This window comes from Excalfactoria chinensis, chromosome 2, assembly GCF_039878825.1.
Source record: "Excalfactoria chinensis isolate bCotChi1 chromosome 2, bCotChi1.hap2, whole genome shotgun sequence".
In the NCBI taxonomy this organism is placed as follows: domain Eukaryota; kingdom Metazoa; phylum Chordata; class Aves; order Galliformes; family Phasianidae; genus Excalfactoria; species Excalfactoria chinensis.
This window is the reverse complement of record NC_092826.1, coordinates 131,865,569-131,891,392: the sequence shown is the minus strand read 5'-3', so window position 1 is coordinate 131,891,392 and position 25,824 is coordinate 131,865,569. Positions and strand designations below refer to the sequence as shown.

At 40.3% G+C, this 25,824-nt stretch overlaps 1 protein-coding gene across 2 annotated transcripts in view; it reads right to left on the bottom strand.

The window, feature by feature from the left end:
- ADARB2 (adenosine deaminase RNA specific B2 (inactive)) overlaps positions 1-25,824 on the bottom strand; it is a 294,939-nt gene that overhangs the window by 44,875 nt on the left and 224,240 nt on the right. For both annotated transcript variants that reach the window (XM_072329374.1, XM_072329373.1), the window contains one exon: positions 11,063-11,177. In XM_072329374.1, coding sequence (XP_072185475.1) covers positions 11,063-11,177 — 115 coding nt within the window. The remainder of the gene's footprint in view (positions 1-11,062; positions 11,178-25,824) is intronic.

Sequence of the window (25,824 nt, the reverse complement as noted above, 5' to 3'; positions counted from 1 at the left end):
ACTTCACATTGCAGCTAAGCAGCTGAAAAGCAACTTGGTTTTACCACAGGCCCTCAGTGGTGGGATTCATTTCAGCTATCTGGAATAACTAGAGTTTAGATGTCTGTACCTGAGCTAATTGCAGTAAACTCTCTTTATAGTCAGTGGAGAGAAACTTTCCTGGGAGGTGATTCATCTGGCCTATTTTAGATAGTCTGTATTATGCCTCAGTAATGCCACTTTCTCATTGCGAACTCTGAAGACCTGTAACTATCCAGCAGCATCACAGTTTTATATACTGTAGACAGCTGCTTGTGATAAGATTTCTCTTACATACATTCATTCATGAATCGAAACTTCCCAAATCATGGAAGGGTCAGCAAAGTAAAATCAGCGCTTTTTAATTTTTTTTTTTTTTTTTTTTTTTTTTTTAAGTTTCATAAAACCATTGCACTGTTTGAGTTGGAAGGGACTCTTAAAGGTCATCTAGTCCAACTCAATGAACAAGGACACCGGCATATCAATCAGGTTGCTCAGAGCCCTAGCTAGCCTGATCTCAAATGTCTCCATGGATGGAGCAATCTGTGCCAGTGTCTCACCATTCACTGTAAAAAAATTTACCTTATATCCAAACTAAATCTCCTCTCTTTTACTTTGAAATCATTTCCCCTTGTGCTGTCACCTCCTTTAGCAGGCTAAAGAATCTGTCCCCTTCCTCCTTATGGCCCCCCTTTAGATACTGAAATGCTGCTATCATGTCCCCCTGGATCTTTCTCTTCTACAGTCTGGACAGCCCCATCTCAGCCTGTCCTCATGCAGAGATGTTCCATCCCTTGGATCATTTTTGTGGCCCTCCTCTGAATATGCTCCAAGAGGTCTACGTCTCTTCTGTGCTGAGGACTCCAAATCTGAATGCAATACTGCAAGTGAGGTCTCACAGCAGAGTAGAGGGACAGGATCACCTCCATTGACCTATTGGCCACACTTCTTTTGATGTAGCCCAGGAAATGGTTGGCTTTCTACACTGCAAAGGCATTCTGCTGGCTCATAGTCCAGACATCCACCAGTACCCCCAAGTCCTTTTCAGCAGGGCTGTGCTCAATCCTTATATCACCCAACTTGTACTTATAGTGAGGGTTGCACGAGCATAGTGCAAGACCTTGCGCTTTGGATTTATTGAACCTGATGAGGTTATCCTGGGCTCACTGCTCAAGCCTGTCTATGTCTCCCTGGATGGCACTCCATCCTTTGAGTGTGCCAACCATACCACACAGCTTGGTGTAATCCACAAGTTTGCTGAGGTAATTTTTCATTTTCTTTTCCCAACAGTAATTGATAACATATATATTTTATATTAATGTCAATATATTCATAGATTGTCTTATTGCCCTCAGCTGGGTTACTATACAAGTAAAGCAAACAATACTGTCTTTCTCATGCAATCTTTTAAAATAACAGTCACAGAGTTTGAACAGAGTGGTTCAGAAAGGTACTGATACTGACAGAAGAGACTGTAAGCAAGAAAAGTATGTAGATTTACTCAGCAAATAAGTTCGACATGGAAAACTGGATGACATGTTATGGACTACAGTTACGAGCTCAGCCATGGTCATAAAAGCAAACTGTCTGCACCCATCTGTTTCCAGAAACAGCTCTACCAATAAAACCAGAAGCAGAGTTTTGTCTGGTCTAATTGATGTTTCAGCTGACTGTAATAGAATTACTCTCAACTTCTAGTGTGCTGTGATCATTAAGAACTTCCATAATACAGAATTCATAGCCCTGCATATTTATGTGTTGGGAAAGGAAAATCAAAATCAGTAGGTAATTGCAAGAGATGTTGACTGCTACCTGCAATCAGAAAACAGCATTTGGTGACACAAAACTTGAATCACACCTGCTGTATGTTGGAGAATTTACTTCTGTGAAAATCAGTGGGCTTAATTCACATTGAACAGAATGGAAGTTGTAACTGCTAATGCCAGCATACAACTGGGATCACACTTTGGCTTCCCAGCAGCTGGCACAACACGGAGAGAAACATCAGTCAGTGTGCACGTATCAATTTCGCTGAATGTTTGAGACCCAGATAGTGGTAATGAAATCTATCTTCTGTTTCAACATGACACTGTGAAGACAACTTACTGCCTGGAATGTATTCATTTTAAATTGGAAAAAAACATAAAAAATCAGAAAAATCAGGTGTGATTAATTAAAAAAAAACCCTTCACCTATTTCACTAGGTTGGAGACAACTGACACTAAATACTGTGCAGTGAAAAGGAAATCCAGAAATAATGATGGTGTAACATCAGCTCTTGTGAATAATTCATGGAGTACAATTTCATGTTATTTTAAATGGTGCAGTTTCTCTCTTTGATAAGCAATAATTTTATGTTCTTTCTTTACCTTTTTTAACAAGTCAGTCAAAAGGATTGTCTATTGTTATCTGCAAAATAGTGTATTTGGAATAATTTTCGAGGCAGCTTAATAGAGCTCTGATCACAGTGGAGTTTTTTTTTTAATCCCTTCTACTCATAGCTGAATAAGTTCAAGTTTACATTTCAGGTTTGTTTAGGGAAGGAAAATTTTTTGATGCTACATAGTCCTGACAAATCCTGCATTATTTTCTGCTATCTCCTTCCATAGCAGCTCTACCATATCCACAAAATGATTTCAATTTTGTGATAGGAGATAGTCAAGATATGAAAAGGCAGTGGCATAGGAAAACTGTCCCTGGGAACATGCCAGGGCTGCATGACCACTCCAGGACAGGCCCGTCAGCACCACTAGGCTGCAGACTGGGGCCACATGCAAAATGCTTCTGCAAAAGTGGCAAAGAACTCTTCGAAAACTGCTCCCTGGAATTTTTCAAGAATCATACAGATGTGACACTGAGAGACATGGTTGAGTGGGCATAGTGGTGATGGACTGATGGCTGGACCAGATAAAATTAGTGGTCTTTTCCAACCTTAATGGGACAGTAACTCTGTGAAAACACCAGGAAAAGCATAATGTTCTGAAAAGGAGATGAAATATTTGCCCTCTTCAGTTGTGCTTGCTTAGGGGTCAGTCTATAACTAGCAGTGAAGGATGTCTTCACCCATGTCCATCAGTCTGGGCTACTTCCAGCTGGCACATAAATTGGTGATGCACCACACCTCCCTCTTCTGAGATTTTAAGAGCAGTGCCATCAGCTGGTGAAATCAAGGTGAAATCAAGGAAGCTGAGGCTCAAGAGACGTGGGTGCTTGGCACAGCATTCTTTGCCCACAGGTTGTGCGCTCCCATTGCTGGGAGTTCTGCTGTTCCCAGGTCTGTGCAGGGAAAAAAAAAAACACTCACCACACCAAAAATGGACATGCAGCCATACAACAAGAAGTGTGCAGAGCAGGTACAATTTACGATACATGTTCAGATACTTGCAGTATGAATTTGCCAGTTATAAAGACTGCAATGCTAGAAGTCTGAATATGGCTAGCAAATAGTAGGGATATAGCAGTTGCTAGCAGTGGAGTTAAAGATATTTAGGAGTGTAAATGGAATGTAGACTTTGAAATGCTGGAGCTGTGCAGGGATTCCTTTTTCTGCTGTCAAAATACTGTGGGTTATGTGAAAGAGAATATGTTTTATTTCTGTAGGAGGAGAAGGTGTAGCATGAGCTGCTGGTGGGTAATCCTGCCGAGGGCTGATATCTGCAGGGCGCCTCATGCTCCTTAGTCAGAGAGCAGGAGCAACCCTCTCTGCCACTGGAAGCCAGGCCCATGGTTTTGTATGAAAATGGCAACTGCTTTCACAGCTGGGAATTCCCAGCTTCCCTGTATCATCAGGCACTGCTTTGTGACCAAAGCCCAGGTCCAGTTTCACCAGAAGAAAAATTCTTTTTTGACACAGGGTGGCTTTGAAAAGCTCAGTCAGATCTCTTGGTCCCAGTCAAAGAGCAAGATGCTCCTATGCAGGTCTTTTCAGCAAGACTCCTTCCCAGCCTAGAAAAGAGCCCAGGCTGAGGTGAATCAGAAAACAGGAGTAACTGCAGAAGGCTGTGGAAAAGAGTGACCTAGACAGAAAGAGTGCAAAAATTAAATGTGAAAGCCTTTTCTAGGCAATGCCTGTGAAAGTGGTCTAAGTGCCTACAAATATCGGATGGGTACAAACTCCAAGGAGAAAGCTGGGCACCACAGGCACAATTTAGGGCAGTGTGACTGAGGACCTTGGATGAAATTGCAGAAAATAAAAACCAGCCCAAATAACTGGCAAGAATGATTAACAATGAGGTCTATTAGACTAGAATGCTTTCCCAAGGTAGTATTGAAAGCCATGTTGGTAATTGATTCATTTAAATCTAGATCAGAAAAATGCACTCAGGAATGCACTACAGGGAAACATCTTGTACTTGCAGGGAAATGGACTGGTCTCTCCCAGTTCTCATTTCCACGGTCCATTTGTCTCCTTCCCTTAGTAGACAGAAAGGAGAAAATCCCATCAGCTCTGCTTCTATAAAGAATGGAATGAGATGGTTTGTTTAGGGTGCTCCAGTGTGTACCCTTCCCTTCCTTTCCCTTCCCTTCCCTTCCTTTCCCTTCCCTTCCCTTCCCTTCCCTTCCCTTCCCTTCCCTTCCCTTCCCTTCCCTTCCCTTCCCTTCCCTTCCCTTCCCTTCCCTTCCCTTCCCTTCCCTTCCCTTCCCTTCCCTTCCCTTCCCTTCCCTTCCCTTCCCTTCCCTTCCCTTCCCTTCCCTTCCCTTCCCTTCCCCCTTCTCTCTGCAGGGTTTGGAAATCTGGAGGAGAGGAAGAGAAGAGGGACAGTCAGTGCAGACTTCCACACACTTCACCTCATATCAAGTCCACAAGGACTAAACTAACAGTGGCAGAACCAATGTTATTTGAGGGTTCTTTCAGGTGAGTGTGAACACCAGTTCTTTTCAGGAACAGAGCTATGTAGCAACTTACACATAACTTCTGATTTTAAAATGAGAGTGAATTGCACTTTCCTTGCCAGTTCTGCATACAGATATCTGTTTCTCTAATAAATGCTGTGCCACTGATATCTAAGTATTAAGTAAACTGACAGTCTTCTGTGCTAGTGAGATCCTTAATTATAGTGAGAAAGGATGAAATCCTGAATGTATATTTTGGCATGTATGTGTAGAAGAAACTTATTCTCAAATGCTTCTTCTTAAGTATACTTTCATTTTGAAAATCTTCCTATCTTTTTTACTGGGCCACAGAGAAATCCAGTCATTGATGTCCCTAAGCTTTTATTCACTGAAGAAATGTCAGCCTCCTAGATCAGATGCATTGCTTTTGTTGGGACTGGACGATGTCCAGCCTGGCTTTCCAGAATGAAAATCTGACCTTCCCAACTCCTTGCTCCATACATGTAGGGACAGGAACAGAATGTCTGCTTTCCATTTTCATGTTTTATGTTAATTATCATCAGTGCAGAAATGTGTAACTCAAAAACAGGGCTTTGCCTACATCCAGGTTTGGAGAGACCTCAGTTGCTATTTTGTTCAGAAATACTGTTTAAACAAGAACCAAAAGGTCCAGAAACAGCCAATGATTTGGGATGAAAGGATCAATGTCTGTGAAGAACCATCTGCTCTGAAATGGAAACCAAAGCAACAAGTGGGCACAACAGGGTTGGAGATGTCTGCCTCAGGAATATTTCAGATGCCTACAGCTTATGCAACAAGTGGAACATGGGAGATCAATTGTCTCCTCAGGTTGGGTCATTCTACTATGGGAGTTCCTAAACCTGCAGAGAGGAGAGGGCATTCTCTCGTGTTCTTGTTGGATCTCTGCTACCAAACAGCTAGGAGGACAGATTTAGGTTAGATAGTAGCAGCAAGGAAAGGCTGGAGTGCTCACCTTGAAAAGGGAAGCCCTGGTTCTTTGCTGGTGCATGCATTTTTCTATTTTCTGTTTAATATGAAATATATAACAAGGGTTGGGGAGATGACCTTAAGCCTGTTTTTTTTCCCACCCTGCGTGAGAAGTAGGCTGCACAGTCACATCTCATCTCATATTTTCTGTTTATAAGACAATATATCTTGAGCTATTTTCTGTTCCTTAGCACCAATTTATCAAAAGAAATGGAGAAATCCCCTGTACCATTCTTGTGAGGGCAGTACTTGCAGCAGTATGCTTAAGCCCATGTTTTGAAAGAAGTGGTGAACCTGGTGGAATCACAGTTTGAACCTCAGACTATCCTTTGGGCTGGAATTTGGAAATCCAAATCTATTAGGTCACAGAAATCCCAGTATGCCCATTCTAAACCCAGATCATACAGTGTAGGAATAGAATTGCAACTGCGGTACATGGATGTTCTAATTGAACTCAAAGTTACTTAGAGAGATTCTGAAGATTATTGCTTTATGGCTTTTAGCAATGGAAGAACAGTTTTCTGAGAAACACAATGACATGTATGGTTTCTAACTAGATAGCTACTGTTTTAAAATGACTCAGGAAAACTCAGCATCTTGCGGTTATGTGCCAGCTTGGACACATGTAAGCAGTGAATAACATTTCTAAGAATGACAGATGAATTTGGGCCACCTCCTTAAGAGCATCAGAAAAAAGAAGCTGAAGAGACCTCATGAGGTTTTCAAAAACAAGTCAGCAGTTTGGGCACCCAATTTCCATTTCAGGAATCTAATTGTCACTGAAAACCCGTGTCTCAGGGGAACACATGCGCTTAGTATCCATTTAACAATACTGTGCAAATAGGTCCGGAAAGCCTGAGTTCCTCCTGCGAATATCTTCCTGAGGGGATTTGCCATGCTGTAAGTTATTCAGCTCTTCTAACTGGTTTTTGTCTACTCGAATTCAGTCTGGAATGGAGCAGATCGATTCTCTGCACAGGGCCTGAATTTTCTACTGTATTTGACTAGTTTCCAACTTCCTACTTAAGCTGAAAAAGAGAAGCCAATTGGACATCAATATTCTTGATTGTTCTTAGATGTCAGGCTTTATGAATCTTAATATACTGTAAAAATCCATGAAGACATATTGTCATCTTTACTTTTTTTTTTCTGTTATTCCACTTAGCAATTATTAAGATCTGTTCCATGAGGTATAGATGGTAATTTACCATCTTTTATCACAGCATGAAATTGCTATTTAGGGCTCTTTTGTCCAGTTCATCTTTATTTCATACAAAATAACTGAAAAGACCTCCCAGATCGCTTTTAACATCAAAATGATTGTCAGACTAAAAAACAAAAAAAAAAAAGAGAGAGAGATAAAATTGAAATGAGAAATCAACTTATAACCTTTTTCTATGAATGCCGTGCTCCTGTGAAAAGGACTGAACTTTCTTAATGCTTCATTTTTAACAGAAGGCATGACAAAAGGTTCCTATTGGTATTTAAACTGCTAAGATTTGTCGAACACAAATGGGAAAATAGTGTTTAAGTAGCAGGCTCATTTTGCCTATAGTAATTATGGGAGGGTTCCGTAGCAAAAAGGACCTCAGCAATCAGCATCTTGGCAATGAGCAGCAGGTATTCTTTACTGAGTTCATTGATTCCATGTAGAACACAAATGTATGCTCATATTTAATCGGAGCTGGCAAAGACAAAATCTGTCAATGATGTGGATAAACACTGTGAATGACACTTGCATTTAGATCGCAGCACTCAGCATGAAAGACGAAATATGTCTCGCTCTATGGCCAGTCATCAATATTTCTAAATACCGTTTCCTCCTTCCTCTTGGTCTTCGTCTTTTTGTCCTGCAGGGTTGCCAACTTCAAAATATAAAAGCCAGTCCCTGGCAATACTGAAGAAAGAGCTGGTATGAACACTTGGAGCACAGGCTTTGTTCTGAGAACCTTAGATCCATCCCATCAGAACCGAATGATTCTATGATTCTATGACCATAAGGCTACATCTAAAATGTATGACCATAAAGATACATCTAAAAAGTCAAATTAGGGAATTTGTGAGAGTGTTTTAAGGATATATCTGCTTAGCAGCAACCAGAAAATCTGAATATGAGACAGAAAGCCAAGTCTGAGGACTTAGTCTGTTGCACAGTCTGAGTCTTTCAGCCAAAAAGTGTTACAATTAGGGAAGTTTGTTTTTGACTTATTATCATGTTTAATTTATTACATCATATAATATCACATCAACCAGTGTGATAGTTTGCTCTTGCCTAGGCAGAGTTTTTGAAAGAATATCTGGGTATCTACTAATCAAATTTATTTTTTCACAAAAGGTATTGATATTTTAAGTTTCCTCACAATTCAGAGCGAAGGATCGAAGGATATGTAAATACACTGGACTGCAGTGTTCTGCTGACTAGAATTCGTTACTTTGGAACATTCGCAGTCAGTCAATAACATCATTTTCTACACTTCCCCCCCCCCCCCCCACTTTGGAATTTGCCCTGGATGCCACAGCATAAGTCAATTAGAGAGACCAAATGTAGCTCCGCGGTTTCCCTGGGAAACTGAAATGGCAAAAAAAACCAACCCAAAAAGTCAGAGTTCAGGAAAAGAAAACCAATCTAGCACAATTCTGTCTTGTCTGTAGAGATTTTGTATTATCTCAACAGTAGTTACCACAGAATCACGTTGCGCTTTTCACCAGCTTTGTCTGAAAACCCTACAAGCACAGACAAATCTGTCTCTAGTTGAGTTTATGTTGAAGAGAAATGAAGGCAAAAATAAATATATTTTTTTTTTTTGAAAGAGTTGTGTATAATAGCAAACACAATTAGACATTACCAGATTTGTTTTCATTGATATCATTAGTATGTTGTGTTCAGAGATCTAAGTTTTCTGCCAGAAAGAAAGCATGAGAAATCTGTACAGATTTGATTCTGTGATGGGAGAAGCCTGTCTGTGCCATATTTGATCAGACTGTCAAGATCCTTGCTCACTTTGGGGATGGAGAAAAGACCACAGAGCTAAAAGTTTAGTACAGGAAATGACACAATTGGTGAATTATTTGTCATGCCATGTCTGGCAGACATTCTTAAGTTGGAAGTAACTCGGATCTTCCTGGAAAAGGTGTCAAGATAAGGCTGTTCTTAGCTTTGCGTCTTCTGTGAATCACATTATATCTGTGAATCTACTTCTTAGGCTCCAGAAGACTAGTAAGGTATTGATGAACTGGGTGGTTGACAGGTTGGGGAAATTCACAGAAGGAAATTCAGAGTTAAAACAGAAGCCTTGAGAGAGATAGTTTATGAAGAGAAGTACAATTATGCTTTGTCTAAAGATGACTAAGGAAAATATGAAATGTGCATGTGTAAAAACCCACCAAAAGCATAGGACTCATAAAAACATAATGGGAGGACTCTTTCACTCCTTACCCAAAGACAAGGCACAGGCAGCTGAGCAGCATTCTGGCAGGGTTCTGAACAAGCTCTTTCCCTTCCCTAGCACTGTACCTTCTCTGCAGCTACAATTTTAAAGCTATGACCTCTTCTTCCATATGATAGTGAGGTTTTGAACTGTCCCTCTTATGTTTGCTTCTTCAATGACAGAGCACTGAGTCCACACTGGCTCCGTCATATTTGTTTTTAGGCTGATCCGGGCCCAGGTCCAAAGGATGCTAGAGCTCTACCTTGGCAACTTAGGAATGAGGGTGAGAGTCTTACAGACAAATACACGTTGAATGTAGGAAAGCTGAGCAGGAACGCATCCCCCTCAAAAATTTGTTAAAGAAACAATTCTTGCCTCCTGTAACTTAGGTTATTCTAAAAGATTAACCTTTTTATCTTTGTGGCCCTCCTGCTTGGAAAGAGCCCCTTGAAATAAATGATGAGCTCCTCTTGGTGCTGAATATACCTACTGAGGTTCTTAGGTCTCCTATACCATGTCTTTTGTTTGTACAATCATAGGATTATAGAATCCCAGAATATCCTGAATTAAAAGGGAGTCAAAAAGTCTAGTGAATCTAATTCATAGCTCTTCATAGGATCACCTAAAAATTAAATGATGTTCTTTTTAAAGCACTGCATCTATGCTACACTTCAGAAATGGTAGTCCCATCCATATCTGTCAATGAAAATAGATGAACCATAATGATGTGTTATTTATCCTGAAAACAACATATTTTGAACCAGAGGTGGAAAATACTTTTAGGTCAGCTCTTCTATTTCTAACCACTGGATTTCATTGCTCACTCTTATCACATCAGAAAGAAAAATAAGTTACTCTGCACAGAATTTGTAGCAGTATCTAGGCTCCGTGTCTGGAGAAGACCCAGCAGATAATCCTGTCTCCATCCTGCTGCCTTGCAATATTCACAGATGTTCCTGTTGAGTCAAGCTTATGTAATTGTTGAAAAGAACCAGGAAGACAAGCCTGGATGAATTATACATGCCCTTCCCCTGCGAGCTTATCCCTTCATTTCTAAACTCAATCCACCACTCCATGTGTCTGAATGAAAATGAAGTTTATGGCAGCCTCTCTACTGCTGGCAGCCTCATAAATACTGAGGTCCCTGCACTGAAGTAAGCTTGCAAAGGGGGAAAGGCCATTTATGCAACAGTTTCATCAATGAATTAAGGATTTCTGTATGGTATGTGCCCTTCAGTAAAGTGTGAATATCAAATTTTGACCATGTTGATTAGTAATTCTTGTGGTCAGAGAAGTGCAGAATTAAAACTGTGCATGCTTTGGGTTTCTTTTCTTTGGAAAGGAACCAGGCTGAGATTTGCTTTTACTGTCAGTCTGAAATAAAGTTTATGGTGGCCTTGTACAAACAGAACTCAAATTTTCCAAATCTTGAAAAACAACAACAACAAAAACAGTTAATAAATAATACAGCCTTGTTATTGATAACTACCCAAACCCCATCTATTAGAAAATGCGAAATCAGACAGTTCTGCATTTTGTCCTGTAAACACAGAAATGTGGGGACATATTTATGAATAAATCTTTACCTCTGTTGCCAATATTTTTTGTGTGAACCTACTTGAGGTGTTAATATTTAATGCTTCTTTCTCTGCATTACTATTTATTGTTCTGTGTGGGAGCAAAGGCATCCTTCAATACTGTGGACTAGGTAAATAATGTATTACTTAGTCATGAAAAATGCCAAGGAAAATAAATGAGAGGATAGGATATCTTACCTTTGGTCATCACAATTCCTGCAAGAGTTTTGTGGCGTGCATGTATGGAAGTGAAATTGTCTGTCAGCTCCTGGAACTTCTGTGTAACCATTTGGTACACGGAGTCCGCAAAGTCCTGAAAGACACAGTCAGAAAGAATTCTTTCACTTTCTTTGATTGAAGCAGCTGGGCGTTTCTGCAGATTAATAACCTGCTGTCAACTGCTGAGAAGTTCCTTTTAGGATTAGACACCACCTACCTGAGCAGAGATGAAAGGAGCATCTCTTTTGACTGCCCTCATCCCCCTCAGATTTGGCTGGTGTGGGGTTCAAAGGCCAAAGGAACTGACTTAAAAATAAGACCTGTTTTGACTAGGATTAGTGGTAAAGGGACTTTTCTTGAGCCTCCTAGCTGTTGGTGGAAGATCAATATGTGTTGGTCCTGTATGAGATGAAAAGGCAAACATGTGCCCCACAAAACTACGTGGATGTGGGTTAGATATCACCAATGTCAAGGTTTACTGTTTCTCAGGATTTTTACTGTCAATGAATACTGAGGAAGGAAAAATGTCTTTAGGCCACTGAAGCCTAAGAGCTGAGCTGAAGACTGGGTTACAGTAAGGTGTCAAAAGACTGCAGTCAAGGTGAGTTTTGATGATGAGCTTCTAGTGAGGTAGAAGCTAGTTACTGAAGTCAAACAGGGTAAAAAGCCTAAGTGAATTCTGTAGACTGCATGCAAATACAAACCTAAAACATCTGAGGTGCTCCTGAGAACACTACTGCTTGAACTGTTTCCCTGCAGAAACATTTAGTATCTTTTAATTCACTTCATCTGTGCACTTTGGTTGGCAGAGTCTTTCAAGCATACATTAGAGATAAGTCAGAGGAACGCTGTTCGTGAGCGTGAGTTATCCTCAAAATGCTTTGCCAGTCTGAGCATAAAAAAAGTAAGATACAAAGGATTTTTAATTTGAGCTGTCTGATCTTTCAGGTAAAACCAAGCTGTACCTACAAATCCTTCTGAGACCAGCTCCTGGAGACCAGAGATTACTCTGGGGTGCTGGATGGAGACCTTCTTTTGTCTGTTTGGTCCCAAGTGAGCATGCCTTTGTTAGGAAAGGTATCTTGACCAAGCAGCAGTTCCTGTTATTCTTCTGGTGTTGGGCTAAGCTCACCTGGGATGATGTCCTGGTAATAACAGGTCCTCTTGTAGGTGGGCTCATGGCACAGGGATAGGACACTGAGGGTGATATTCAGCCTCCCTTACCCTGAAAGCTCCACGGTCATGCAGAAGTAAGTAAACATATCTAAGAAGATCCATTTATTTTCACTTCCAAAACTGCTAATAAGTATGAAAACATGTTGGTGAAAACACAGTATTTTAACTGGGAGAAAATACAACTGTTTTTTAGAGGAAAGCAGATTCTAATTCACCAATATTTTTGGTAATAGTCATGCCACTGAGAGTCTCTACAGGCTGCACACCATATGTTTCTACAGTTTGTTGATGAAAGTCAGCTTAATTTTTAAATATTATTACAGAAAATACATTAAAACAATGAACTAAATAGAACACAACAACAATTAGACAACCTCCTTTTCATAAAACCTGGAATATTTTTTTCCATGGACAATCCTTAAAAGTGATTGCAACTTGACCAAGTACATAAAGAAGAATTCCTTTGACATGATAATTTTTTGTTGTTTTGCTAAGTGCAGCTTTCCAAGGTGTTGCTCTTGGAAACAGCCATTCACCCCCAAGAAGGAAGACAGTTTAATATAACATGGAGTAAATTGTGCTGGCTTGTTGTAAAAGATGGAAAGAAGCATTTAAACTCATCTGTGAGGTACATGCAAAATTCTGCACTAGAATTAGATGAAAACTAAGAAAAATTATCAAGACAGTTTGACAGTTTCTAAATGGAATTTCACTTTGACTGCATTTAAACCTCTTCTAATCTAATTGTCCACAACCACCATGTGAGCAAGGTATTGCTCATAAAGTGCTTCTGAAGGATGAATTTTGGGTCAATTCTCATTTGTCAAGCATCAAGGCGCCCTTGTGATATAAATGCAATTATAGCTGCTTTACAGATGAATGAATGAAGGCATTAAAAGGGTGAGGGACTGGTCCAAGGGAATAGCATGGAGCAGGGCAGAGCCAGGTGTTCTGATTTACCGATGTTTTGGCTATGCGCTCAGCGCTGGAACGCTGCCTGTCTTTCATAATATGAAAGTTTGTTTCTAACTTGTTTTCCCTACTGGAGAGTGACTTCATCCATAACGGAAAACTGAAGCGTATTTGCAGTACAGATATAGCTGGGTCCCATATGGTGGACTGAAAATCTGATCAGCTTTATTTAGACTAGGAAGAAAGAGGGGAAAAAAAGAGTACCACAATAAAACTATCTGTACCATCATTTTAAACAAGCATCAAATCACAGACTTCATCTCCTGCAGTACTGCAGTTCAATCCACGCCTGCACTTCTAGAGTACCCTCCAAATCTGCATCCCAGGGCATTTTGCACTCATTAAGAGTTAATTAGCTTAGAGGCACATGCAATTCCTAAAAGAATCATTTTAAAAATGCTAAGTAGAACAAATAACTTTTAACTTTGAATTTAGAAATCCCAACTGTCAGAGCTTTCCTTACTTCATTTGGCAGTAGATTCCAAAGCCAGAAAGCTCACTAAAGGCAAAATAACAACATGACTTCAGATAACATTTATGGACAATAAGGAATTCAGCATTTACTGATCTCAAGGAGTGACCTGGGACATTCAAGAGTAGCAAATCCACAAAATATGGAGCTTCTCAGCTAAAATAAATCAGGCAGATATTTTCTGTCTTGAATACATTGCCTAAAAGGATGCCAGTGAAATCAGTAGAAGCAATGGAGTAACATACATGAATAAATAGATGATGCAGGAAAACCAAACAGAACCACGGTGTCTAATCCAAGAGGTCTTTTAAACGCAATCAAACTGCTTTATCTTTGGTTATTCCAAAGTACAGTGGAAAGGAAGAAAAGGAACAGTCTATTTTTGAGAAAAATAAGATGTCAGTAGATGAGAGACTCAGCCTTGTGAGGGATTTTGTACCCCATAGATTGATGCATGCAGTGCAGTTCAAGTGCAGGGTTCTGAATAACTCAGTCCTGAAAGCAGGCCCAGTGGCAGGGCAGGGTGTTGGGCTGGTTTACTGACACTGATGAGTTACAGTCTGTAGCATGCTGCCTTTCCCTCCAGCACACCTTGTGCCAGCCACACTCATTGAAACCATCAGAAGGATTTCTGCCTTTAATCTTTAGGCTGGCTTTCAGTGTTTGTACAGAAACAAAACAGATAACAAATGTATATAATGCATACAAGGCAGATACAGTGGAGGCAAGTGTTCACACATTTACCCCTCCTTAGATTATAACCTGAGATTTTATTTCAGAGATTTTCTTGCTTTGCTATTAAACAATAATCCGGTTACTAAAAGGTACACATTCAGGTTATCTTTCTTGATGGGATATAAACCAGAAAAATCCCACTATTAATGGCCATTGTGAGCCTGGTTGAACTTTTGGGATATACAGTAGACTATGTCATTTTCCATCAGCAATAACTTACTTGCAACCCTTGCACAAAAGAAACCAGTCTTGTTACTCTCCATTAGCAAAAAAGTCTCAGAGAGAAGTTGCATTTGGTGATACCATAGTTCTTACTGCCAGATATGAGTGAGAATAAAAGTCTCCATCTGGAGTAAATACAAGAGCCAAATACATCTTGGCAGCTTCAGAACAACTACCAAGTTGGTAGCAGTAAAAGGGAAAATTTTAGAATACGGAGAGAAAAAAAAGTCAAAACATTCCTTGTGAAAAAGAAACACGTGATGACAGAGTAATAACAGCTGTGGGCAGGGAAGGAGAAACTAAAATGATGCGGACAGTCAGAACTCTGACCTAAGAGCTCCAAAGCCCCACTGCAGGCAGTGGAAGTGTGCCTGGCTCAGAGATATTCCTTCAGGGTCATCCCTCAAGGAGGTGAGTTCACATGGCTGGGCAGGATGAGCTTGGCCATGACAACTTTGGGCATGTGCATGGGTACCTAACATGTTGGGAGGAAAAAATGCAGCTCTACAAAAGGACTGACCTTCTAAATGACGCGCTTCTTTCAAATACCCTGCTTTGGTTTGTTTGCTCTGAAAATCTTGTCTTTTATAGATCCTCCCGTAGATTTTTTATTTTTTATTTATTTATTTATTTTTCTGTGCAAACAATATTTGTCTCAAAGGCAATGTCTTTGAGATCAAATCTTTACTCTTACTAATACACTGAAGGATAGCAGTGAGGCAAAGAAGATTGCTAGACCCATGCTGAGACCCAAATCTTAGTTGCACTCAAGTCGTGTACATTGCCTAAAAGCCTACTGTCAGCAGTGAAAACATCAGGACTCTGATCAGATACCTGGCAGAAAAAAAAAGTAGACAATACTAAAACTTCCATTGTGAAGGAGGACTGGGATATACTACAATATTCAACAAGCTATATTTTATTGTCTAACGTAGGCTGGAAAAATGAAAAATAGATGTCGTTACTACTAAAACAGCACTGTATTGTCTGAAGTATTCATCTCCTCTTGATTACCATATCAAATTAATGGTGTTATTCACAAGGGAAAATCAAATTTTAGATCTTTCCATTACAGAATCAAAAACTTTCAGTCATTTTTCAACACTAATATTTCAAATAGCATAAATAATTAAATGTGTTCAAGTTTGCAATGGCAGTCTTCAGGGTAAAACTGACATTCAACTGGAGTAGTAAGGATATTAAAATCAATAGATTATGAAGGAGAAAGCCTTTAGTAAACATTTGCTATTGAAATCCTGTCTTAGGGCTTATAGGGTTGTAATATCATAAAGGTTAGATATGCATATGGATGGGAAGAAGTATTCCACTATACAGATATCACCAAGGCCGCCGTTTTTCCTGTCTCCCAAGTACTCTATTTTCTAGGATATTACTGACATTTGGGGGTAAATGTTGAATACAGTGAATGGAGATCAGGTTGAATTAAATCACAGCTTCCTTCACTGATAAAAGAATATTCATACTTATTTATTATTATTATTATTATTTTTCTGCTCAAGGGAGAAACATGCACTATTTGACAGTGTAAGTCTGTATTCTTCCTCTGGAGTACTCTCACTACCTAAATGGGAAGGGAAGAAATCAGTACTGTGAATATCAATCCTGAATTGCTGGTTCTAGTCAGGTTGTACAGCAAATTGCTACACAACACACTCCTTCCCAGGCTTGTAAATAAGTTTGCTGTAGCTAGTTGGAGATTCATTGCTAAGTGATTGCACCCTAGAGCCAGTGAATTAGTTAGGGTCTTCCCAGGCACTACATCATCTTCAAGATGCAGCCTTGAGAAGAGAAATGGCAGAAGGTCATGGGCTGCCCTCTACAATCCATCTTGTGGCATCAATTTAACTTCTGTCACCAGGAGTTCCCCTGGTGCAGTAAGGGCTGAGCACAGACCTAGAAGATAGAACAGACAGGGAAGGCCATGGAAAGAAGGAAGGCAGCCACTCGAAGGCTGAGTTCACTCTTGCCTTTCTTCCCAGCAGCTTCAGTGCAAGTCCCTTGCTTCAACATGAATACCACTTCTTCAGAGCTAAAAGCGTTTGACTTTTATCCACTTCACAAGAGAGGCAAATGTCATTGACAGTAATGAGAACCTCCAAACAGAGTCACGCAAATACTTCTCTAGCCGGTCTAGGGACTGCAAGCACAGCCCTCCTAACAGCCTTCTTTCAGCATGCACAGGCTTTTACAGAGTACTACTCAAAGAACAAAGCATTTCCAGGGAATTCATTGTGGTGTTTTGTTTTGTTTTGTTTTGTTTTGCTTTTTTCCTTAAGATGTGCAGTAATTATTTTTCTCCAATCATAACCCCTACAGTATTGATCATTACATCTCATTTTGGCTTATCCCTCAGGGCCAGCATATGTGGGCTTTGTTTTATCCTAGATGGACGTAATTTTATTGTATGGCACATTTTCATTTCAGCTGGACATGCTCAAATATATTGTGTACATCCTGACTTAGAGAATTCTCCTCATTCATGACTCAGAGGGGACAGTGCTCGTGCTTCACAGGCAGCAGCTGGGAACACGTCCCCACATGGAGCTTCTAATGAAAACTCCACTAACAACACATTTCTGATGCTGAATATCCTCATCGTTTTCTTATCAAGATTGATGGGGAAGATCAACTGCTTCAATTGTTTCAGTCAAAAGAATCACTTTCAGCAACTCCTTCCAATTGTTCATAATCCTATTACAAATGTTTTAGCTACATATGATGCTGAGCTATCATAATAAACCCCTCATTTCTGTAATCACCAAATGCTCTGAATTTGCTCTGCATTTTTAAAGGCTTGGCTGACCTCATCTGCCTTGGATGTCTTGTCCGGACTGTGCAAGGGACTCATGGGCTCAGAGCCATCAATTGCTGGCTGCTTGTCTTTCCTCCTCTCACCCCGGCTGGAGGCTGATTGCTCTGCTAATTTCCCAAGCCCCACAGAATATATTTGCCTCTACACCATTATTTATATCATTAGTGATCATTTACTAAATTTCATTGCTGTGATGGTTGCTGTGTGAGGCAGCGCCTGCCTGTGTGGCAGATGAAAAAATGACAAAATGCACTGAAAGAGCCCAGAATAGAAATTTCCTTCTTGTAACATTTGGCTTTTGGGTTTCCCATTAACCCTATGTCTGTATGAAAATAATAGACATACTGCACACTAGGTCTGGGAGGATACAGCATGCATAGAGAAATAAAGATGGGACAAAAGTCAAATGGGAGGTTTAGTTTAAGTTCTTCTTTGGTGAATCTCAGCATCTTTATACCTGGAAGGATTCCCAAGGACCGCTAAATACCAGTTCATCAGCTTTTGATGAACTACTCATATATCCACTGTGTACTTCACCAATGATGAAAGATGACAGAAAGTTTCTCACTTGTGATGTTTCCAGAGTGGCTAAATGCAAGCTAAATGCCCTTCCCTCCATCTGACACTTGACTCTTGGTACTAGAGAGCCCACAGGTCCCCTAGTAAATGTTTTAAATCTCTTCAGAATGTTTTTCACTCATGACTGGCATGAAGGGGCTACACGAATATTCACACTATTTTTTCTTAACATATTATTTTTTTCCCCCACAAATATCAAGTCTGAAGTGGGGAAGAAAAAAAAAAAGCAGATTTTACTGGAGAAGTATTTGGAGAGAAGTGGATAATTTTAGAAACAGGTAGCTATGAAGCAAGTCCTGCTATATGGAATCAGCTTCTGAATTTTTTCCACAAGAACAACAATGTGATCTTGTAAATGAGATTAATCAGTGCTAAATATCTAAAAGGAAATTTGTAGCAACAAAAATTAAACAGGAATTTATTTCAAGAGCTCAGTGAAAAAAAAAATGGTCTGTTTTCTCAATATATGCATTGACTACAGGGAATCAATCAAACTTAATATAATGTATCTTTTTATTTGTTTCAGAACCCCCTGGAGTAGCTGAAAGAAAACAGTACACATAAAAAAACATACTATAGAAAAAGGAAATACTGTCAAATCCAAATGCCCCAGCTCCTCCAAAAAGTACGATTTTCTATTTAGAAGCAAGACATTTTGTATGTAGCTTTAATTAGAATCTTTAAATTCACATTAGTGTGTTAATGTTAGGATGCTAACAGATGAGCCCCTCTATTTGAGGTTGATTCACTGCTGTCTGCATTCATCTTGCTCTAAAAAAGATGCTACCAATGAGCACCATTTCAATGAATTTAGAGGAAACGAGCTTTTCCACTGACATGTACAGTTGTTCCCTAAAGGAAGCCATGCTCAGTTTCCAGCTTCTGCTGCTTTGAGTACAGCTCTGCATTTATCGCTCTGGTAATGAAGGATGTCCATACCAATTTTGCAGAATCATTCTTGAAGTCAATACTGCACCTGCTAACAAACGTTGGGAAGGAGGGGTTGTTTGTTTGCTTTTTTTCTTTTACTGATCCCTAACCCAACAGCCAGCTTCCTACAGAGATACACATAAGGCTGGCTATGAGTGCTGAATAATTCACAACAATGAAGTAGCGTTCACTTTGCAGCCTCGTGCTTGCTTTAGGACAAGCCTCAGGTGTCAAGCTGTTGTACACTACAGATATTAGATTAGCATGAATGGGTTTTCTTTAACTAGATGAAAGCTCTATAAAGCCACCAGCACCTGGGAATGGCTAACTCTGTATAAAGGCTTTTACACTCCCTGTACAATCTAGATTTTAGATTCATATTATGAGGCATATCACTTTAATAAAATCAAAGTTTTACCTGAGAAAAGTCCTTTCAGTTTTCTGTTTTCTTGCTTTATCCTTCTTAGATGCATTGAAACAAACATCCTTTGGAAACTAGCAGGAGCAAAACCATTGTCATATACAACACTCTCGGCTGTTTAGGGTCCACTCTCCACCCAGATGTACCCAGTTAGCAGCTCTTGGGTACATGCTGAAAGCAGTGAGAGAGCTGCACTTGCTCAAATCCCTTGAACACCACTTTGAAAATCTACGCCTGTGTGTTTATGGTACTCATTAAGGAGTTGCGCCATTAAGAGCCTTCTCCATCGCACATATGCTTTGTTAGATAAAGCAGGGTGCAGGCAGCGTCCAAGACAAATTTAATCTATTCTGAACTGCTGATCCCAGCAAGGCACTGCACAATTCAACTTTCTGAATCACTGCAGAGCAAACTGTATAACACACTATGTGACAATTACCATGAAGACACTGGAATTTTCCTTTCTTGTTGTTAAAGATCTTGCTGTCATCTGCTGTAATCTCAAAATCCAGCTGTAACCTTGCTAACAACTTTTCCCTTGTCTGGGAGGGGTATTAAGGCAAACTACATTTCACATTACTTCACCCTTCTCTGGGTTTCTCCTCAAATGTGTAAATAGCAAGGGTGGTATTTTGGTATGGTATAAAAGGTAAATAGCAAGCAAGCCATCTACAGTGGCTTTGTGCCAGCAAAGGCATAATCATACTTTCTGCTGGCTTCCTATTGCCACCCATGAACCCATCAGAGCCTTTTGGATTGGTGTGTTCATGGCACCAGGGATTAAACCAGTCTCTTCCTCACTTACTGTTCTTCACTGTACAAACATGAGTTATTAACATAACACTGCTGATATTAATGAAGAGTTTTACTGTCATCTATCTGCTAAGAACCTGCATCTGAAACTAAAAATTCAGCATATACTCCATGATCTCTATTTAACAATAAGTACCACTTCATCATCACCTTGCCCTCCATCTGCCAGACAAGCGTCCACATCCGCAACCTGGGAATGGCCTTCTGAAACCCTATGATAGCACTTTTGGGCAAAACCTGTTGTCTCAGCAGACCTGTCTTTAAGCAAGAGCCCAAGGGAAGGACCGAGCAGGAGGTCAGGAGGCTGTGGAGGGGCACTGTGGGGTGCCAACTGCAGCTCAGATTTCTTTTGCAAATACTATCTATGAGGAAAATATCTCATTCTAAGGTAGTGAACTGTTCAAAGTGGCCAATGAAAGAACAGCTTCTTGAGAGGAATGAGACAAAGAAAATGTAGATAAACCCAGTAATTAAATTCAAAAGAAAATATTTTTATCTAACTTCTTAGAAGAAATCTCAGAGATGGATATTTACTCCTATGAAGTTGATGATTAAGTTAAGAGACAACCAGCTTAATATTTTGCTCAGTGTAGTCGATGTCAAAGACAATAAATAAAAAGTGCAATTCTTACCTTGCAGAAAAGAGACCGTAGAAATATGAATAGATTTGTTTCACTGTCATGTCATATGTCTGGAAGGACACCTTTACAGGTCTCTAGGAGGGCTGGGGATACATACATCCCATGTACAGCCACAGGATAACATACGTATGTCCCAAGATTCAAACAATAATTCCAGGGAGAATAGCTGAATAACTTGCAGCTTCCCAATTCTACACCCAGCTCCTATAATCTATAGAAGTGTGTTATCAGTGTGTGCACTTCTGAGGTAATCATTGGATGTTAGCTCACTTGCTAAGAAGCACATAACCTGAAGGGGACCCCAATCAATTCTGCCCAGCAAGCTGCTCTCCTACACTGCTCTCGGGGCTCCTTGGCCAATAGGAGCTGACACACAGCCTTGCTCTGCACTTTCTGGTCTACAGAACTGCCCTGCAAGAACCTCAGCGTACAAGAGCACAGAAGGGCTACAGCAAATTCTTGGGCTTTAGCTAATATTGAAGGCAAGGTAACACATGCTGCTCAGGGCCCCTGAAAATAATAAAGGCAAAGACAGAATTTAAGGCTGCCTGCCATTGCACATTTTCCTTCTTGTCTTTCTCCATCCCGTCTGCTTCTGTGATTTTATATTTAACCATTTCTTCTTTTCTGAGAAGAAAAAAAAAACACACTTCTGTTGAATGAATCCGTGCTCAGCCTCACAGCAGTATTGTCTAGGTGGTCTGGAAACCCAGACAAACTATTATACAAATCGAAGTCTGTCCAGTTTCTGATAACACCAAAACTAATTTATTTTTTGTTTATACTTGGCTACCTTTGACAAAGCTTCCTCTAGAGATTTATATCTCCATCCTTACTGCCTTTCAACTATTTGTCAATTTATTTTTTTTTTGTTTTGCAACCTATAAAAGAAAAAAAAAGTCTGACATCAACCTTGGGAGAGGTACTGTGTGCAGAAATCTTTTCTTTTCTTTTTTTTTCTCAGACGTGATAAAATCTTGCCTAAAACCATGTCCAACCTTTTCAGTAGAAAGTCCAGATGGCTTTGCAGCCTGTACAACAGACTTTATTCAGTGATGCTTCTCTAAGTGTCAGCAGGGTGTTGTCTTCCAGAACTAGTAAATGTGCAGTGAAAGGCAGCTCGGAGGGGAGAAATAAACACAAATAAAAAATATCCAAAACCTCGCTTAAATTGCCCCGTGTAGCCTCAAAAATCAAATTAATCTGAGTATTTCTACACTCGTCTGACTGAAAATTCCCCTTGGGTGAAGAAAAGGCTTTGCAAACAACTGGAGGTGTAGCGGCTGGGGTGGAAGTTCAGGCAGCTGCAGGGAGAGCAGTGATTTACACAGTTGCTGCTGACTCTGGGTCACCCTTGCCTGCATTGCAAATATTTCATCTGCAAGATCACGGTCCCTCCTGCATCTGTGTATAAGCTTCACTCTGTAGCAACTTCCAGTATTGTTTTCAGTATGATAAAATCAGCTTGAAAAAAACTCACTCTTCCTGCCAATCTGGGCAGTTGGTTTCATCATCAGGGATCTGAGATGAGTTTCTGCATATGGATGCCAAACATGCTTTCACCCCTGCACCTCAGTTTCCAGTAAAAATGGAAACGTTTTTTTTTGTTTGTTTTTGTTTTTTTTTTTTTGTTTGTTTTTTTTTTAATGTAGGTGGAAGTCAAAGTGCTCTGTTACTTAATGTTATGGCCGAGGTTTTACTGGGTGCCATCCTGCCCATCCCTCTAATCTGCACAGAACCTATGGCCAGGTGAGCAGCCCTGGGGAAAGGCTGGGTCCTGCACTCAGCAACACGAGCACCGTGGCTGCTCCACACCAGAAGTAGCAGCCTCTTTGGCACAACATTTGAGTCCTTCCATGGAAAAGAAAAGCTCTAATCAATATAAGGGTGATACAATTATCACCATTCTAATAACCACCCATGTGATACTGGTGGCTGTGGCTGAGGCGGCAGCCACGTCCTTAATATTCCCCATTCTGTTTTAATTGTGCAGCCTCATGTCTGACAGCCCTGCTGCTTGAGTCTATGCAGAAAAAGAAAAGAAAAAAAGGAAAGAAAAGAGAGGAAAAGAGAGGAGAGAAAGGAGAGGAGAGGAGAGGAGAGGAGAGGAGAGGAGAGGAGAGGAGAGGAGAGGAGAGGAGAGGAGAGGAGAGGAGAGGAGAGGAGAGGAGAGGAGAGGGGAGGAGAGGAGAGGGGAGGGGAGGAGAGGAGAGGAGAATAGAGGAAAAATTCAGTACACTCAAGGTCCTGTTTTGGCTCCTGTTGACAAGCTACTCTTTTGTTTTGAGCTGACAGCTGTGGTCCAGCCTTTGTCAGGTAATTAATCTAGGTAGTTCATTTTCACAGGTGACTAGCAGGTTGGCAAAGACCCTCTAGCAGTGTTTGTGCATTTTTCTTTCTCTTTTCAGAGTAGCATGGGTAAAGGGTTCACGGAAACATTTGTGTGTGTGTGCATAATATGCTTTCCAGCCTGGTCAGACATTTGCTCTTTCCTCATCACAGGAGACGTACAGCAGTCATTGCACCCTGTAAATAGATGCTGCTCTTTGGAGGGTGAATGGAAAGAAACCTCAGTTAGGAACAGAAAAAACATCAGACTTGCTCTTGTTGATTGCAACTGACAAAACATTAAAAACACGGTACTCTCTTGCCAAGGTTGAGCACCGCTCGTTTGACTCCCTGAACAACTTCTGCATCTATTAAGAGATGAAACTGATTAAAAAGAGAGGAAAAAAAGAAAGAAGGTGAGATATTAAGAAAGAAAAGCTATCGTATCCCTTAGTGGAGAAGTGGTGGGTGATGTACTGCATTTTAACATTTGGTTAGCCATGAAATAATGCAGTAATAATAATAATAATATTTTGCCCACACAACAGTGACAGCTGAAATGAGCACATTTTCTTTTTCACAGCACAGACAGCACTCTGCGAGGTCACTGAGCTGGGAAACGCAACTCTATGGTTCTCATGTCAAAACACCCTTTCACAGATCCATATGCCTCTAGCTTTCCCTGAGCTCCACTGAGTCACTTTCCACTGACTGATGGTCCCTTGTCACTTCTCTGGTGCCCAAGGATGTGTACCTCAACAGATCGTGGGGTAATACATAGCTGGACAATACAGTTCTCTGTCAAGGTCTATGCTCTCGAAAGCTAACACTACTATTGAGGGTTTTTTGTTTGTTTTTTTTGTTTGTTTTTTAATTGCTTCTTTCTTGTATTTCTTCTTCCTTTCTTCTTACAACCCAGCGTGTTCTTAAAATCAAATCTGCATATTAGTCTACATGATGTGTTCCAGGTTACCCTGGAACCCTGTTTCCATCAGAAATCAAGGGATAGTTCAATTCAGATTGTGCCGTGAAAGGATGCAGTCTTATGACACATATTTTGGTCTCCTTGAATAATAACAATAAAAGGTGCTTTGAGATGTAACCTGCCTCTGCGGAGGTAAACAAGCTTTGGATCCTAGGGCAAGGTGCCCTGATGGAAAGCAGCAATGTGTTCCCTAGGCAGACAACTATGCTGGGAGGGGCTGTGTTAGGGGAGGTAGATTTAGGAAACTGAGCACCCTCCAGCTTTCCTTGAGTTATTCCTTGGCTTGTTATTGCTAGGTGAACATTTCTGTAGCTAACTTCCTTTCAGTTCTGAGCACCTGAGTCAAGCAATACTGAAGCACTGGCCACATCCTGGCCATCTCTTCTTAGCAGGGTCAGTTTCTCTCTCCTGACCAGGCAGAGATCCAAGATCTACTGGCTTGCAATAGCAGATTAAAATTACTTCTCTCTCTCTTAAGTTTCAGTGCTGTAATAATGAATAAGTAGTACCAGTAGTAGGTGAAATAAAGTGATTTCCTTACAGCATGGGAAAAAAAGGTCCTTCTCTTAAATCCCTGTAGTGAAATGCTCAGATCCTATGAAATGTTCTACATATTAATTTTTACTGCCAATCAGGAGTCCTGTGCACTTAATATTGCCCTTGGAACACAGTAAAAATTTGTTTCAGTGACTAATGAAATTATAATGGACACTGAGACCTGGGAAACAAACAGAATAAGAAAGTCTTACCCTTGTAGGCTAAAATGATGTGGTTCATCTGTATTTTGTCATGTACTTAATATATATATATGCATATGTCATGCCAGGTTGTAGACTGCCATTTTATATATATTAAGGCGGTTAAGCAGACTTTCTTTAGCTGACATTTACAACACATCTCAACAACAGTTTTGCTAGAATTTATGTAATGTTTTTGATGGTTTCTTCAGCATGTAGAGATTTTCCCTACTGAGAGATGAATACTCATCTACTTCTAGCAGGGATGCAAGTGTCACCCCTTTTTTGTTTCTCCCACTTTTGACATGACTGGCTTTACTACTTGTGTTTTGTTTTTAATACTTTTTGTGCAGAGAAACAAAAAACCTGCACAAAACACAGATTGAGCTTCTCCAAAAAGATATGAAGGTGTCTTTCAAGGCAAAGATGATATGAAAAGTTTCAGGGTACAAAGTGGGAGTCAATTCAGGGAAGTTGCTATTGTTGCAAAATACACTGATGTACCACTGAAAAAGACAAAAACTGAGCTTTCCCAGAGTATCTAAGATCCAAACTTGCATAGGTGGATGGTTGGTGGTCTTTGAAAAAGCTCAGTCTCACTGTAGGCCCAAACTAGATATGTATTTGTCCCTTTCCATTATATGATGTCAAGAATATCTGTCCTTGTTTGCAAATGACCTCATTATGTAAATCTCTTCAGCAAAGCAAAGCGTTGCCACAGTGGTGTCATCACATCAGCAGCATGGGACAACTCATCCCAGCCTACAACAAAAAGACAAAACAAACAGTTCTTTACCTCATAGGTTAAATGCAGCTTTTTGTAACCTGCCATTCAAACCCAATGGGAGATGACATCGCAAAACCATCTTTCCATCTGTGTGTTCCCATATTTAACAT